Source organism: Bufo bufo, chromosome 7, assembly GCF_905171765.1.
Source record: "Bufo bufo chromosome 7, aBufBuf1.1, whole genome shotgun sequence".
Lineage (NCBI taxonomy): Eukaryota > Metazoa > Chordata > Amphibia > Anura > Bufonidae > Bufo > Bufo bufo.
Genome location: NC_053395.1, coordinates 134,302,979 through 134,318,875, shown reverse-complemented (window position 1 = coordinate 134,318,875; position 15,897 = coordinate 134,302,979). Strand labels below are relative to the sequence as shown.

At 46.3% G+C, this 15,897-nt stretch overlaps 1 protein-coding gene across 1 annotated transcript in view; it reads right to left on the bottom strand.

Moving 5' to 3' along the window:
• The window catches only part of INO80D (INO80 complex subunit D), a 53,678-nt gene extending 38,118 nt beyond the window's left edge, over nt 1–15,560 (bottom strand). Inside the window, exons 1-4 of the mRNA XM_040441118.1 lie at nt 15,487–15,560; nt 14,439–15,010; nt 1,901–1,986; nt 1,565–1,811 (exon numbers count right to left, since the gene is read on the bottom strand). Coding sequence (XP_040297052.1) covers nt 1,565–1,782 — 218 coding nt within the window. The 5' untranslated portion in view covers nt 1,783–1,811; nt 1,901–1,986; nt 14,439–15,010; nt 15,487–15,560. The remainder of the gene's footprint in view (nt 1–1,564; nt 1,812–1,900; nt 1,987–14,438; nt 15,011–15,486) is intronic.
• Nucleotides 15,561–15,897: the final 337 nt, after the last annotated feature.

Genomic DNA, 15,897 nt, shown 5'->3' with positions numbered 1-15,897 from the left:
TTTTTTTTTTTTTTTTTTTTTTACACAGTTTTTCTTTTATTATGGTGTTCATCGGACGGGGTAGATCATGTGATATTTATAGAGCCGGTCGTTACGGACGCTGCGATACCTAATATGGGTGTTTTTTCTTTTTCAATTTTTTTTTATTATTATAAAATCAGGGGAAAAGGGGCGTTTTTTACTTGAAACTAACACTAACAGGTTGCCTAACATCTCCAGGGCACCCATAGAAGGAAGGCAAGGCATAGGGCAGCTTCTGCACGGCATCGGGCAGCCTTCTCACCCATCAGGTCCCTGCCACAGCAGCGCTGGGACCCAATGGGCTCCCTCACCCGCAGAAAACCTCTTCTATGTCGCCAGTCAGCGCTGACCACGGCATAGAAGGGGTTAATGTGCCAGCATCAGTGTTTTCACCGATGCATATAGCAGGGGTCCGGCTAACGTGAACAGCCGGTCCCCTGCATCTGATAGGGCGGGAGCAGCTCCTGCATCCTCCTGATCAGCGGGCCGTAATAGTACGGCGCTGGTCGGGAAGGGGTTAAAGTCCCAACCACCGACGTATACATTCGGGTAAAATTGGAATCTAAAAAATAAAACCAAAAATTACAATAACAGGGGTAATGCACTCTAGCATTAGATTCTCGGTATTCAGCTTAACCGCTTAGTGACCAGCCTGTTTTGCGCCTTGGCAACCTAGTTATTTTCCATTGTTGCACTCCAAAACCTTTAACTTTCTATTTTTCTGTCAAGGCCATCAATACCAGAATTGTGGGGGGGTCTGACTCTCCACACCCCCATTGATTGGGTGTTTGAAGGGGCTGCTGTCCTTGTGCAGCCTCTTCATTGTACACATTGGTCCGTCTACCTTCACGCTGTATACTTGGCAGAGGCTGTGCAGGATATAGCACCTTCGTAACATTCACATGAATGGGATGAGATTGCAATATTTTGCACAGCCACTGCAAAGTATACAGCGTGAAGGTAGACGGACCAATGTGTACAACGAGGAGGCTGCATTGCTTGCCCCTCAAATAGCTATCTTTGGAGGGAGCGGTGACTAGTCAGATCCCCACCGATCTCATATTGATGACTTCTAATAATCTGAACTCAGAAACCCCTCTTTAACAGTAAGTTAAAGGGAACCTGTCACCTGGATTTTGCGTATAGAGCTAAGGACATGGATTGCTAGATGGCCGCTAGCACATCCGCAATACCCAGTCCCCATAGCTCTGTGTGCTTTTATTGTGTAAAAAAAACGATTTGATACATATGCAAATTAACCTGAGATGAGTCAGAGCTTGAAAATATGACTCTTCTCTGGTCACACAAGTAGATATGACTCTTTTATGTTAATTTGCATATGTATCAAGTGGGTTTTTTTTACACCATAAAAGCACACAGAGCTATGGGGACTGGATAGTGTGGATGTGCTAGCGGCCATCTAGCAACCCATGTCCTCCGCTCTATACCCAAAATCCAGGTGACAGGTTCCCTTTAAGTTATAAGCTCACACAACTTTGCAAATATCAAAGTGGACCAGTACTTTAGAGGTTGACCCACTTACCTACGGTCCTCCGATTTCGGGATGGGATTAGTGCAGCGCTGGCTGTTGTACTTGGCCACATATTCACATTGCTTGAAGGGGGCAGTCTTGTCCTCTAAAACGTGTCGGATACAGAAGGCGTAGCCGTTAAGTCTTCTCTGCTTGCAGAGCTTGGGACTGTAGGAGCATAGGGGCTTATTATCAACTTCAGAGAAGTGTATGTGTTTGCCTTCATACATCACGTGTCTCTGCTCCTTGTGAACATCAGCTGGAAAAACAACCAGGACAATGATAGGAGTCAACACTGGGATGTCCCGAGGAGATTAACCACATGCACCAACAAAAAGGACATCTTACCGGATCTTAAACTTCAGACATTTTATCTGCTTATTACGTGATGTGCCCCAGAACGAGACTTCTACAACAGCAAGCTCCAAGGTTCCCTGCAAAAAGAACAGAATAGAGCTTTATTACAGCTTTGTGCATTCTTCTACATTAAACCAAATTCAGTGGCATTCTGAAATACTAGGATTTGGACACAGTTTCTCAGACCTCTGCCAATCTTGAAGAGAACGCAGCGCTCATTACATCCTCTACGTGTTTGTTACACTGAATGAGATGGCGGCGCTGTAATGACACTGCCATGTGAGCAGGCAAACAGTGGAGAGAAGTCAGTGCTTGCAGGAGCACTAGAGCTGACATTGAGGACCTACCCCGAGGATGCGTCATCAAAATAGGAAACTGGACAACCTCTGTAACAATTCAGACCAGAAAACTCGCGTTACAAAAACATCAGTGTGAACAGGACCAGAACAGATCTCTCTCATTTTGATTCTGCTACAGTTTTTCCACAATTGACATGGATTATTATTTATTACCAACAAAAAGGATAAGTGATAAATGTCAGATTGCTTGAGGCATCACCCCCTGGGACCCCCTTAATACTAGAACCGTGTTCCCGAGTCCCCATTCCTAGTCCTTGCAAGACCACAGAGAAGATAAGCTTGAAAGTAGTGGCGGTCAACCTCATCTCTGTGATTTGGATGCGGTCTGTGGGACCAAAATCCCTTTAGGGGTCCCTGACTAATAATAATAATAAAATCTTATCTTTATTTGATTCATTTAAAACAAACACAACAAGAAAACCCATTGTTAAAATTGTCAGAGTTCAGTGAGGTACAGGGTGGGCTATACTTGGTTGCTGGAGGCAACCTTATATTTGTATATGGGTGCCTGTGAGGTGCACTACTATTGCCACTCTCCGGGGCCACCTTTAACAGTTATGGTAGTCCTGAAATGCGCCCACCATGTGTATCGGTCTATTCCAGCACACACCGTGTCAAATGATCAAAACCTGGGAGGAGGTTCCAGAATTCACTCCTCAGGCCTATACCCCACGTCCCCTGACGAAGCCACATGTCGGGAGGGGTGTATTAGGGTAGCGCAAACATTTTAGACAGAGCCAGTGAGGCGATTCAGGAGCATCGCGAGCGGCATAGGTAGCCACAGATTGTGCCCGATACATTCCATACCTATATATCAATTTCCATTGAGAAAACCACAGCAGGTGACTGACACACGCCCCGGGGTCACTTATCAGCCTATAGGGCACAAGCACAAGCCTGAGGAGTAGCGAATAGTTACCAATTCTGGAACCTCCTCCCAGGTTTTGATCATTTGACACAGTGTGTGCTGGAATAGACCGATACACATGGTGGGCGCATTTCAGGACTGCCATAACTGTTAAAGGTGGCCCCGGAGAGTGGCAATAGTAATGCATCCATATACACATATAAGGTTGCCTCCAGCAACCAGGATGAATGAAGTATAGCCCACCCTATACCTCACTGAACTCTGACAATTTTAACAATGGGTTTTCTTGTTGTGTTTGTTTTAAATGAAACAAATAAAAGATAAGATTTTATTATTATTAGTTAGAGAATAGGACAAAATAGCTAATTCTCCATGCTAGAGGACGAAGCGACAAGACCAATTTCACACATGTGTAATACAGATCTCCCGAACTAATAGCATTATAAGGACCTGTGATGTTAGTTCAGGTCTTTATACTTGTGGTCAAGGTGGACTTCGTGGCCTGACACTGGAGAATGAAGGCTGTGTGAAGGAGGCCACAGGGCGCACCTACACCATCCATTCCTGACACATCAAACCCACCGGAAATTACCTCATTTTTCCAACAGTTTTTACCAGGTGACCTGTACACGTGCGTCACCTTTTTGGTGTGGTTTTGCTCCCCTCCCCCCAAGTAATTATTACAGATCAGATGTCATGCCCGCCTGTGTTCATACCCGTGTCGGAGGCCGTCAGGGGCAGAACAGCACAGCATTATAGCCAAAGGGGTCCATCGGGCTCGGTAGGTGCCCTCACGAGATGGAGCCAGAGTAAAAACCATATGCGCTGCAGTTGTGGTCGTATAGCAGGCGACATGGTAGTCTGAGGTTATTCACACGGCCTCTTTTTTTTGACAGTGGTGAATAATGTCCATCAAAAGATAGGACCAGTCTTATTTCCTCCGTTTTCATAGACCGACAGCCCCCATGGCATTTTAACAGCGGTTATTTCACGGCAAAACATTTACAGTAGCAGCAAAACCCGGTCCACACAATGTGGAGAGTGTCCGCACATAACCGGACATCCGAAATCTGCCGTATGTCAGTTTAGGTTGTGGACATCTGCCATACGTCCTTTCCAAACCAGAATGCGAAATCCACGGCAGATCCACAGCGGGCCGTTCACGTGCGGCCACAGAAACTGATGGCATTTTATTTATTTTTACAGGGGAAGGGGTATCTTACAAGTTCTTGTAATACGCACTAACATTTTATTTTCATTCCTACCTTCTCACTATTACATAGGAACAGTTCAGCTGTATTACGGGCGACATGAGCAGCTGGAAGGCATCACCCGCCCTTTGTTACTAGGCCGGACACTTTATCCTCGGGGCCCTTTATTCTGGTGCTGGCTAATTAGCCATGTAGTAATGGAGCAGATGGGCTGCTCCTAGGATCGATTGGGCGCAGGAACAGCATAGCAGCTGATACTAGTGGCACAACGCATCCTGTTCTCCCTTCCCCCGTCTCCTGTATACTCCGATTAGAGCCCCCACAGCGACAGACAGTCACATACATGCGCAATTTACATTCTTCCATCCCAGCAGAGGCCGGACGGTCCTCCGTGCACTTCTTCCTCACAGCAGAGGAGCAGACTTCCTAGAGGACTCATGCACACGCTGTAGCCGATACCGTGTGCGTTCTGCGGAACCGTCCTATCCTTGACCGTAACAGGGACAAGAATAGGACATGTTCTATTTTTTTGCGGCTGCGGCCCCATTGAAGTGAAAGGGTCTGCATCAGACCCGCGGATTGGATGTGGACAAAATATACGTTTGTGTGCATGATCCCTTAAATAAGGCCAGGGCTACATTGCGACTTACTGACGTTAACTATTGAACTACCGCTGCAGGCCACAAGATTGCATTCAACTGAATTCATTCGTTTGGATTGCAGCTGAAATTCAATAGTTAAAGTCAATCGCTCTCGCAACGAAAGGTCACAGTGTAGCCGGGCGTTACGATGTGCCTCTGTAGGACGTGTCCCATCAGGACATATTGTAATAACACAAGCCACGACACCGGTGCATTCATTCCCACGGCAGTATCCATACTGCAGTCCACAAATGGCGGATCCGCAAAATAAACATTCTATCTTTTGTGGAACCGACATACGGATGCGGACAGCACACAGATGCCATCTGTATATCTGTTCCACAAAAGATAAAGCAGGTGTTATACTTTGCCGCTAAACGCACAAACTGCAGATGCCACCTGGACCACATCCGTATTTTGAGGATTCGTGATTTGCGGTCTGCAAAATGGACATGTTGTACGAATGCACCCTTAGGGTCCATTCACACATCGGACACCGGCAATGTGCATTCCGCATTTTGCGGACCGCACATCGCCGGCACTATAATAGAAAATGCCTAATCTTGTCCGCAATTGCGGACAAGAATAGAACATGTTCTATTTTTTTCGGGAGCCACGGACTGGAAGATCGGTGGCGCGCTGCGGAAATGCGGATGCGGAGAGCACATAGTGCTCGGCAAATTGCGGAATGGATGCGGAACCATTATTATGGATGTGTGTGTCATTCACACACACACACACACATCCATAATAATGGTTCCACATCCATTCCGCAATTTGCCAAGCACTATGTGCTCTCCGCATCCGCATTTCCGCAGCGCGCCGCCGATCTTCCTAAGTATGAAATAACCAAGCCTACTATATGATCAGTGCTTCAAGCTGCTGCTCTGTCCACTCCTCATGCTTTACACTGCAGCTATGCTCATTCTTTATACTGCTGCTCTGTCCACTCCTCATGCTTTACACTGCAGCTATGCTCATTCTTTATAGTGTAGCTCTGTCCACTCCTCATGCTTTACACTGCAGCTATGCTCATTCTTTATACTGTAGCTCTGTCCACTCCTCATGCTTTACACTGCAGCTATGCTCATTCTTTATAGTGTAGCTCTGTCCACTCCTCATGCTTTACACTGCAGCTATGCTCATTCTTTATACTGTAGCTCTGTCCACTCCTCATGCTTTACACTGCAGCTATGCTCATTCTTTATACTGTAGCTCTGTCCACTCCTCATGCTTTACACTGCAGCTATGTTCATTCTTTATACTGTAGCTCTGTCCACTCCTCATGCTTTACACTGCAGCTATGTTCATTCTTTATACTGTAGCTCTGTCCACTCCTCATGCTTTACACTGCAGCTATGCTCATTCTTTATACTGTAGCTCTGTCCACTCCTCATGCTTTACACTGCAGCTATGCTCATTCTTTATACTGTAGCTCTGTCCACTCCTCAGCTATGCTCATTCTTTATACTGTAGCTCTGTCTACTCCTCATGCTTTACACTGCAGCTATGCTCATTCTTTATACTGTAGCTCTGTCCACTCCTCATGCTTTACACTGCAGCTATGCTCATTCTTTATACTGTAGCTCTGTCCACTCCTCAGCTATGCTCATTCTTTATACTGTAGCTCTGTCCACTCCTCATGCTTTACACTGCAGCTATGCTCATTCTTTATACTGCTGTTCTGTCCACTCCTCATGCTTTACACTGCAGCTATGCTCATTCTTTATACTGCTGCTCTGTCCACTCCTAATGCTTTACACCGCAGCTATGCTCATTCTTTATACTGTAGCTCTGTCCACTCCTCATGCTTTACACTGCAGCTATGCTCATTCTTTATACTGCTGCTCTGTCCACTCCTCATGCTTTACACTGCAGCTATGCTCATTCTTTATACTGTAGCTCGGTCCACTCCTCATGCTTTACACTGCAGCTATGCTCATTCTTTATACTGTAGCTCTGTCCACTCCTCATGCTTTACACTGCAGCTATGCTCATTCTTTATACTGTAGCTCTGTCCACTCCTCATGCTTTACACTGCAGCTATGCTCATTCTTTATACTGCTGCTCTGTCCACTCCTCATGCTTTACACTGCAGCTATGCTCATTCTTTATACTGCTGCTCTGTCCACTCCTCATGCTTTACACTGCAGCTATGCTCATTCTTTATACTGTAGCTCGGTCCACTCCTCATGCTTTACACTGCAGCTATGCTCATTCTTTATACTGCTGTTCTGTCCACTCCTCATGCTTTACACTGCAGCTATGCTCATTCTTTATACTGCTGCTCTGTCCACTCCTAATGCTTTACACCGCAGCTATGCTCATTCTTTATAGTGTAGCTCTGTCCACTCCTCATGCTTTACACTGCAGCTATGCTCATTCTTTACACTGTAGCTCTGTCCACTCCTCATGCTTTACACTGCAGCTATGCTCATTCTTTACACTGTAGCTCTGTCCACTCCTCATGCTTTACACTGCAGCTATGCTCATTCTTTATACTGTAGCTCTGTCCACTCCTCATGCTTTACACTGCAGCTATGTTCATTCTTTATACTGCTGCTCTGTCCACTCCTCATGCTTTACACTGCAGCTATGTTCATTCTTTATAGTGTAGCTCTGTCCACTCCTCATGCTTTACACTGCAGCTATGTTGATTCTTTATACTGTAGCTCTGTCCACTCCTCATGCTTTACACTGCAGCTATGTTGATTCTTTATACTGCTGCTCTGTCCACTCCTCATGCTTTACACTGCAGCTATGTTCATTCTTTATACTGTAGCTCTGTCCACTCCTCATGCTTTACACTGCAGCCATGTTCATTCTTTATACTGTAGCTCTGTCCACTCCTCATGCTTTACACTGCAGCTATGTTGATTCTTTATACTGTAGCTCTGTCCACTCCTCATGCTTTACACTGCAGCCATGTTCATTCTTTATACTGTAGCTCTGTCCACTCCTCATGCTTTACACTGCAGCTATGTTGATTCTTTATACTGTAGCTCTGTCCACTCCTCATGCTTTACACTGCAGCTATGTTGATTCTTTATACTGCTGCTCTGTCCACTCCTCATGCTTAGGCTGTGTTCACATTTTTGTCTAACATGTAAAATATACAAAATAGTATACTTTAAAACGGATGCGTCAGGCTGTGTTCACACCTCTGGTGAATGTTTCCAGTAGGCCACACTGAGTATAATGGGATCCAGCCGCTTTACCGCATTAATGCTTTACCGCTCCATGCAGAGGTTTTTGTCAGGCCGTCAGCCAGCATTTATACAGGAGATCAGCATAGAGTAACATTACCGTACACACTTTAAGGCTACATTCACACGACCATATGTATTTTGCGGTCTGGAAAATGCGGATCCGCAAAAAAATACGGATGACGTCTATGTGCCATCTGTGTTGCAACTTTTTTTTTTTTTTGCAGATCCATTGTAACAATGCCTATCCTTGCCCGCAAAACGGACAGAAATAGGACGTGTTCTATATATTTTGCAGGGCTACAGAACGGACATTTTTTGTGGACCCATTGAAATGAATGGGTCCACATCTTATCCGCAAAAAACAAACAAAAAATGGAACAGACACAGAAACAGAATACGTTGGTGTGAATGAGGCCTAAATGTAGGGCAAAAACATGTGAGCCCTGCCTTACGCCTCGTGTACACGACCGTATCAGTTTCGCAGTCTGCAAAATACAGATGCGATCTGTGTGCAATCCACATCTCCATGTCACAAAAGACTGAGCATGTCCTGTTCTGGTCCGCAAAATGACTTCAATGGGTCCATCCATAAAAAAAATTATATATTATATATATATATTGCACACAGACTGCACCTGTATTTTGCGGATCCGTGAATTGCATCCAGATTAGATGCGTTTTTCACGCTAGTGAAGAAAAACTGAACACCACAAGATCTCCCAGCAACTATCGGTGAAAAACGCATTGTATCCCGATGCCTTCTGTTGTTCATGCAGCCTCATTCCCTTCTATGGAGCTACGTGAAAAATGCGCAATATAGAACTCCGAGAGGATACGTGAAAAACCACACTCATGTACACAGATCACTGAAATGAATGGGTGAGGGTTCAGACCGGATGCTGTGTTTTCACTACACGGATCACATCAGGACAGAAAACTCACTTGTGTCAAAGAGGCCTCACACTTTACGCCGCAGCTCCGTCCACCCCTTACACTTTACGCCGCAGGACTGATTGACAGCCAACTAGAAGTTCACCAGGAAGTTGCTGTATGTCGAGGAGATTTCGATGACAGCAAAGACAGAATAATAAAGTACAAGTGACACTGAACACTCAGCGATGATCAGGTGACGGCCACACACACACACACAACCGAAAGTAAGATGCGGCCCGACAACATGCGGCTCTGACAACAATTGCTATGGCTGTAAGGCCCTGTCCACATTGGTGTCATGGGTTCTATCATGGACATGGGAGGTCCGTTTTCATTCGTTTTACAACAAACCCTAGTGGTCCTATGCCATTTATTCATCATGGGTCCATCCAGTTGCAGTGCTCCAGACTAAAACATAAAAATAAAACAGGAGCCATTGGCTCCTAAAATGAAAATTTTAGTCGCAAAAAATTATATATATATATATATATATATATATATATATATATACATACACACACATACACACCAAAAGTTTGGACACACCTTCTCGTTCAAAGAGTTTTCTTTATTTTCATGACTATGAAGGCATCAAAACTATGAATTAACACATGTGGAATTATATACATAACAAACAAGTGTGAAACAACTGAAAATATGTCATATTCTAGGTTCTTCAAAGTAGCCACCTTTTGCTTTGATTACTGCTTTGCACACTCTTGGCATTCTCTTGATGAGCTTCAAGAGGTAGTCCCCTGAAATGGTCTTCCAACAGTCTTGAAGGAGTTCCCAGAGATGCTTAGCACTTGTTGGCCCTTTTGCCTTCACTCTGCGGTCCAGCTCACCCCAAACCATCTCGATTGGGTTCAGGTCCGGTGACTGTGGAGGCCAGGTCATCTGGCGCAGCATCCCATCACTCTCCTTCATGGTCAAATAGCCCTTACTTTCAAAGTTTTCCCAATTTTTCGGCTGACTGACTGACCTTCATTTCTTAAAGTAATGATGGCCACTCGTTTTTCTTTACTTAGCTGCTTTTTTCTTGCCATAATACAAATTCTAACAGTCTATTCAGTAGGACTATCAGCTGTGTATCCACCTGACTTCTCCTCAACGCAACTGATGGTCCCAACCCCATTTATAAGGCAAGAAATCCCACGTATTAAACCTGACAGGGCACACCTGTGAAGTGAAAACCATTTCAGGGGACTACTTCTTGAAGCTCATCAAGAGAATGCCAAGAGTGTGCAAAGCAGTAATCAAAGCAAAAGGTGGCTACTTTGAAGAACCTAGAATATGACATATTTTCAGTTGTTTCACACTTGTTTGTTGTGTATATAATTCCACATGTGTTAATTCATAGTTTTGATGCCTTCAGTGTGAATCTACAATTTTCATAGTCATGAAAATAAAGAAAACTCTTTGAATGAGAAGGTGTGTCCAAACTTTTGGTCTGTACTGTGTATATATATAGATGGCGATGTTTGTTTGATATCACAGAAGCGCATGCGCCACATCTTCTGCATCATGACTCATACGATGACGTCTGTCTGGACATGCGCAGGGAAGAGATAGAGACGCTCAACAAACACGATGGTCTATGTGGGCGCTACAGCTTCCTAAGGTCTAATTTCTACGATCCGTATTTACTATTACATCACTGTTTTTAAATATGATCTTTATTGGTATTACTTTCACATTATTTATATGTTTTTCTACGTAAAGGGATTCACTCCCAAGAATGTGGATCATATGGCACATGTCACTCCATGCACATGCACTTTGTTTTTTGTAACAGATGTATGTAATTATACCTTGATTGTAACTCTAATGTGATTTGTCCTGCACTTTTGATATGCCTTTATATGCCTTCACTTTCACTGTCTCTATGCTTGAGGAAGGCTCTTGTGAGCCGAAACGTCGCAAGTTTACCATACTATGGGTGATTAAAACACTTTATTTCACCATTATTTTGGAGTGCAGTCCGACTTCTTCCGTCTCTACAAATTCCTTGCACCCACACTTAAAAATCTAACGTGTCTGTAACAAACTCTGTAGAGACGAGATGTGGCTGAAAGAATTTGTCATGGAGGTCTGGGTCAAATGGAGGAGAAGAGGAAAGAGAAGGTCAACATGACAGGAGATGTCACTGGATTATATATAATCCAGCCCTATTGTACTATGCATTCTGTATTCAGAATGCTATTATTTTCCCTTCTAACCATGTTATAAGGGAAAATAATAAAGACCGGGTTCCCATCCATATCGTCTCCTAGCAACCATGCGTGAAAATCGCACCGCATCCGCACTTGCTTGCAGATACTTGCGATTTTCACGCAGCCCTATTCACTTCTATGGGGCCTGCATCGCGTGAAAAACACACAACATAGAGCATGCTGCGATTTTCATGCAGCGCACAAGTGATGCGTGAAAATCACCGCTCATGTGCACAGCCCCATAGAAATGAATGGGTCCGGATTCCTTGCGGGTGCAATGTGTTCACCTCACGTATTGCACCCGCGCGGAAATCTCGCCCGTGTGAAAGGGGCCTTACACAGGGAAAATAATCAGCTCGTGTAAAAGGCCTAAAGAAGCGACATAAACCCGGACCCGTTCTTATCACATGAATCGCACCAAACGCACGTCCACACAGAGAACGTACGCCGCAGGTTCTACAGCAGCAAAGGGGATATGAACCGAACGAATCTCACTGCGTAAAGGACATGTGTATCAAAGTGTGGAGACCGACCAGCGGAGCAAACTGTAACCCCTCAGCAGGTCACTTTATGCTGCAGATTTAACCCTCGGCAATACACAGGGCGAAATTTGCGGCAAGTCTGTAACTCAAGTGGATTCTGTCACAGTTTTCGTCCTGTGTGGACGGACCCTTAGGCCTCATCCACATTACTGTTTTTTTCCTCGACGCATTTTCCACGGACAGGCCTCATACCCCCTGCAGCACCCCTGAAATAAACAGAGCGGACAGTCAGGCATGCGTGCTCTCGCTCCATTCATTTCTATGGGAATTCCAGAGATAGTGGAGCGCCATCCCTCGGCTGTCTCGGGAATTCCCATAGAAATGAATGGAGCGGCCACACGCATGCCTGACTGTCCGCTCATTTCAGGGGGGCTGCAGGAGATACAGGGCCCCCACCGATCTAATAGTTATCCCCTATCCTGTGGTTACATACCAGGAATACCCCTTTAACACTCTCCAATGGACCTCGTTGTCTTCGGCCTCATGCATCCAACTGTGTTTTTGGTTCTGCTTCTGACACACATTCATTTCTACGGGCCCAGCAAAAACGCAGACAGCACGTGACAGTCATACTGCTCGTCACCCAGCTTTCCCAGACCCCTGAATACGCTGTATACACAGTATCACTAGGCAATGCTATAGAGGAGAGCTCTGGGCACTGAAGGCGGTCATACTGCTCGTCACCCAGCTTTCCCAGACCCCTGAATACGCTGTATACACAGTATCACTAGGCAATGCTATAGAGGAGAGCTCTGAGCACTGAATGGTGGTCATACTGCTCGTCACCCAGCTTTCCCAGACCCCTGAATACGCTGTATACACAGTATCACTAGGCAATGCTATAGAGGAGAGCTCTGGGCACTGAAGGCGGTCATACTGCTCGTCACCCAGCTTTCCCAGACCCCTGAATACGCTGTATACACAGTATCACTAGGCAATGCTATAGAGGAGAGCTCTGGGCACTGAATGGCGGTCATACTGCTCGTCACCCAGCTTTCCCAGACCCCTGAATACGCTGTATACACAGTATCACTAGGCAATGCTATAGAGGAGAGCTCTGGGCACTGAAGGCGGTCATACTGCTCGTCACCCAGCTTTCCCAGAGGCAGGTACCCAAAGGTCAAGTGATTATCAGAAGAGGGCGACTCGAGGACTCCTACATACTGGTGTGTGGGGGTCATTCTTTATGGAGTAAGGGTAGACGAGCGGCGCACATTTAATCATCCTATGGCGCCAGTCTGTCGGCAGGACCCCCTGTGTACACGGGAGATGAGCTGCAGAGAACGATGCGTTTCAGGGTCCATTCACACGTCCACTTCTGATTTTCTGCGGGTCAGATGCAGACCCAATAATCTCAGCTGTGTGCTGTCCGCATCCGTATGTTCATTCCACGGCCCCGCAAAAAAAAAAAAAAAAAAACTGAACACATCTTATACTTTTTGGTGGGACATGCCGATCCGTACAATGCAGAACGCACAGCCGGTATCCGTGTTTTGAAGATATGCAACTTACCAACCGCAAAACAGATACGGTGGTGTGAATTTCCCTTTGGCCCCTTGCACACGACTGTATGTATTTTGCAGTCCACAAAAAACGGATCCGCTAAAAATACAGATGACGTCCTTGTGCATTCAGTCTTTTGCGGACAATAATAGGACAAGTTCTGTCTTTTAGCGGAACAGAAATATGGAAACAGAATGCAGATTCCATTTTTTTTTTTTTCGGGAGGAACCATTGAAATGAATGGTTCTGCATACGGTCCGCAAAAAAGGAAAACGTAATGGACACGGGAATAAATTACATTTGTGTGCAGGAGGCCTTAGTGACACAGGTACTGACCAGGAAGGAAGCCGGAGGAAGACCCCATGTCCTTCACCCCATCAGCAGCCTGCCCTAGGGCACAACTACAGGAGAACCACACTAGCTATGATGTGGTTAAGGTTTCTACCACAAACTCATTGAAAATTGCCTCAAAACCGCACTTCAACTGCTATGTGTGAACATACCCTAAGCCTGTTCTCATCCAGCAGCAGTGTGTCCAGAGGTGACAGATGTCCTGCACGCAGTGTACATGTACCAGTGCCCGGCCCTCTAGCCGCAGGTACACAGCATTATCCTGCCGCAGCTGGGTGTACACTAATGCATAAAGCCGCGTTCACACCTGACGGCCAGCACTGCAGTGCGCCCCGGAAACCTGCCTCAGCCGGGAGAATACCGCAGCTTATACCCGAGTCGGAGCCCATAGCAGAGGCTGCGGCTTCTGCCAGGACCGGGGCTGAGACATCCCGTCCTCCCGGGGAGACCTCGGCCCCGAACCGGCTATTCTCTCCTATATACCGGCCATTACCGGGCCGCCGCCGCGCGCCACAACATCCCCAAAAAACGACGGAGCAAGAAGGGGAAAATCGGTAAAATTCCCTGTCCCGGCCTAGTGAGGCCTTCAGGATCCCCAGCCTATCCTACGGTCTATGACCGGCATCGGGGCGCCGCCAGCCGGCACCAGGGCCTCACCGCAGGCCGGGGACTCGCTGTGGCCCTGTGTTCTCCACTTACCTTTTCAGCTTTTTTTTCTCTCCTCCTTTCTCCCCCCTTTTCTGTTTGGCTGTCAGATCCCAGGACCTCCCCAGCCGGCTGCGATCAGGACCGGGGGCGCTGTGTCTCCCTGGATCTCCTCCTTCCAGCCAGGACACCCTGTAATAACTGTACGATCCGAATTAATTTCTACAGGGGGGTGTGAGGAGGAGGCGGAGGGAGGGGGTGGAGGTCATAAAAAAATCTGGTAGTAGGAGAGCAGGGGGGGTCGGCGCCTGGGAATCCCCGCATATAGTCTCCGGCAGGAAGGCTGGGCTGCTCCTACTGCCGCAGCCTCCTACAGCACCACTACCGGCGCCCAGAGGACATGACAGCGGGGCCGCCGCTCTGCCCTCCGACCGCGGCCGCTCCACCACCATCATGGAGATCCTCCACCCAGAAGTCTACGGACTGCTGCCACCCTGCAGGTACCTCATCACCTGTACCACACCGGCCTCCAAGCGTCTCCCTGCCATGGACTTCTGATGGATGCCATGAATAATCTCCTGCGCTCCAGAGCCCTCCTGTACTGTCCTCCTATGTCCTGTACTGTACTGTCCTGCTATACACTGTACTGCTATACACTGTCCTCCTATGTCCTGTACTGTCCTCCTATGTCCTGTACTGTCCTCCTATGTCCTCCTATATACTGTACTGTCCTGCTATACACTGTCCTGCTCTGTACTGTACTGTCCTGCTATACACTGTACTGTCATGTCCTGCTATACACTATACTGTCCTCCTATGTCCTGTACTGTGCTCCAATGTCCTGTACTGTACTGCTATACACTGTACTGGCATGTACTGCTATATACTGTCCTGTACTGTACTGTACTGCTATACACTGTACTGGCATGTACTGCTATATACTGTACTGGCATGTACTGCTATACACTGTACTGGCATGTACTGCTATATACTGTACTGTCCTGTACTGCTATACACTGTACTGGCATGTACTGCTATATACTGTCCTGTACTGTACTGTACTGCTATACACTGTACTGGCATGTACTGCTATATACTGTACTGTCCTGTACTGTACTGCTATACACTGTACTGGCATGTACTGCTATATACTGTACTGTCCTGTACTGCTATACACTGTACTGGCATGTACTGCTATATACTGTACTGGCATGTACTGCTATATACTGTACTGGCATGTACTGCTATATACTGTACTGTCCTGTCCTGCTATACACTGTACTGCTATACACTGTCCTCCTATGTCCTGTACTGTCCTCCTATGTCCTCCTATATACTGTACTGTCCTGCTATACACTGTACTGTCCTGCTATATACTGTACTGTCCTGCTATATACTGTACTGTCCTGCTATACACTGTACTGTCATGTCCTGCTATACACTGTACTGTCCTGCTATATACTGTACTGTCCTGCTATACACTGTACTGTCATGTCCTGCTATACACTATACT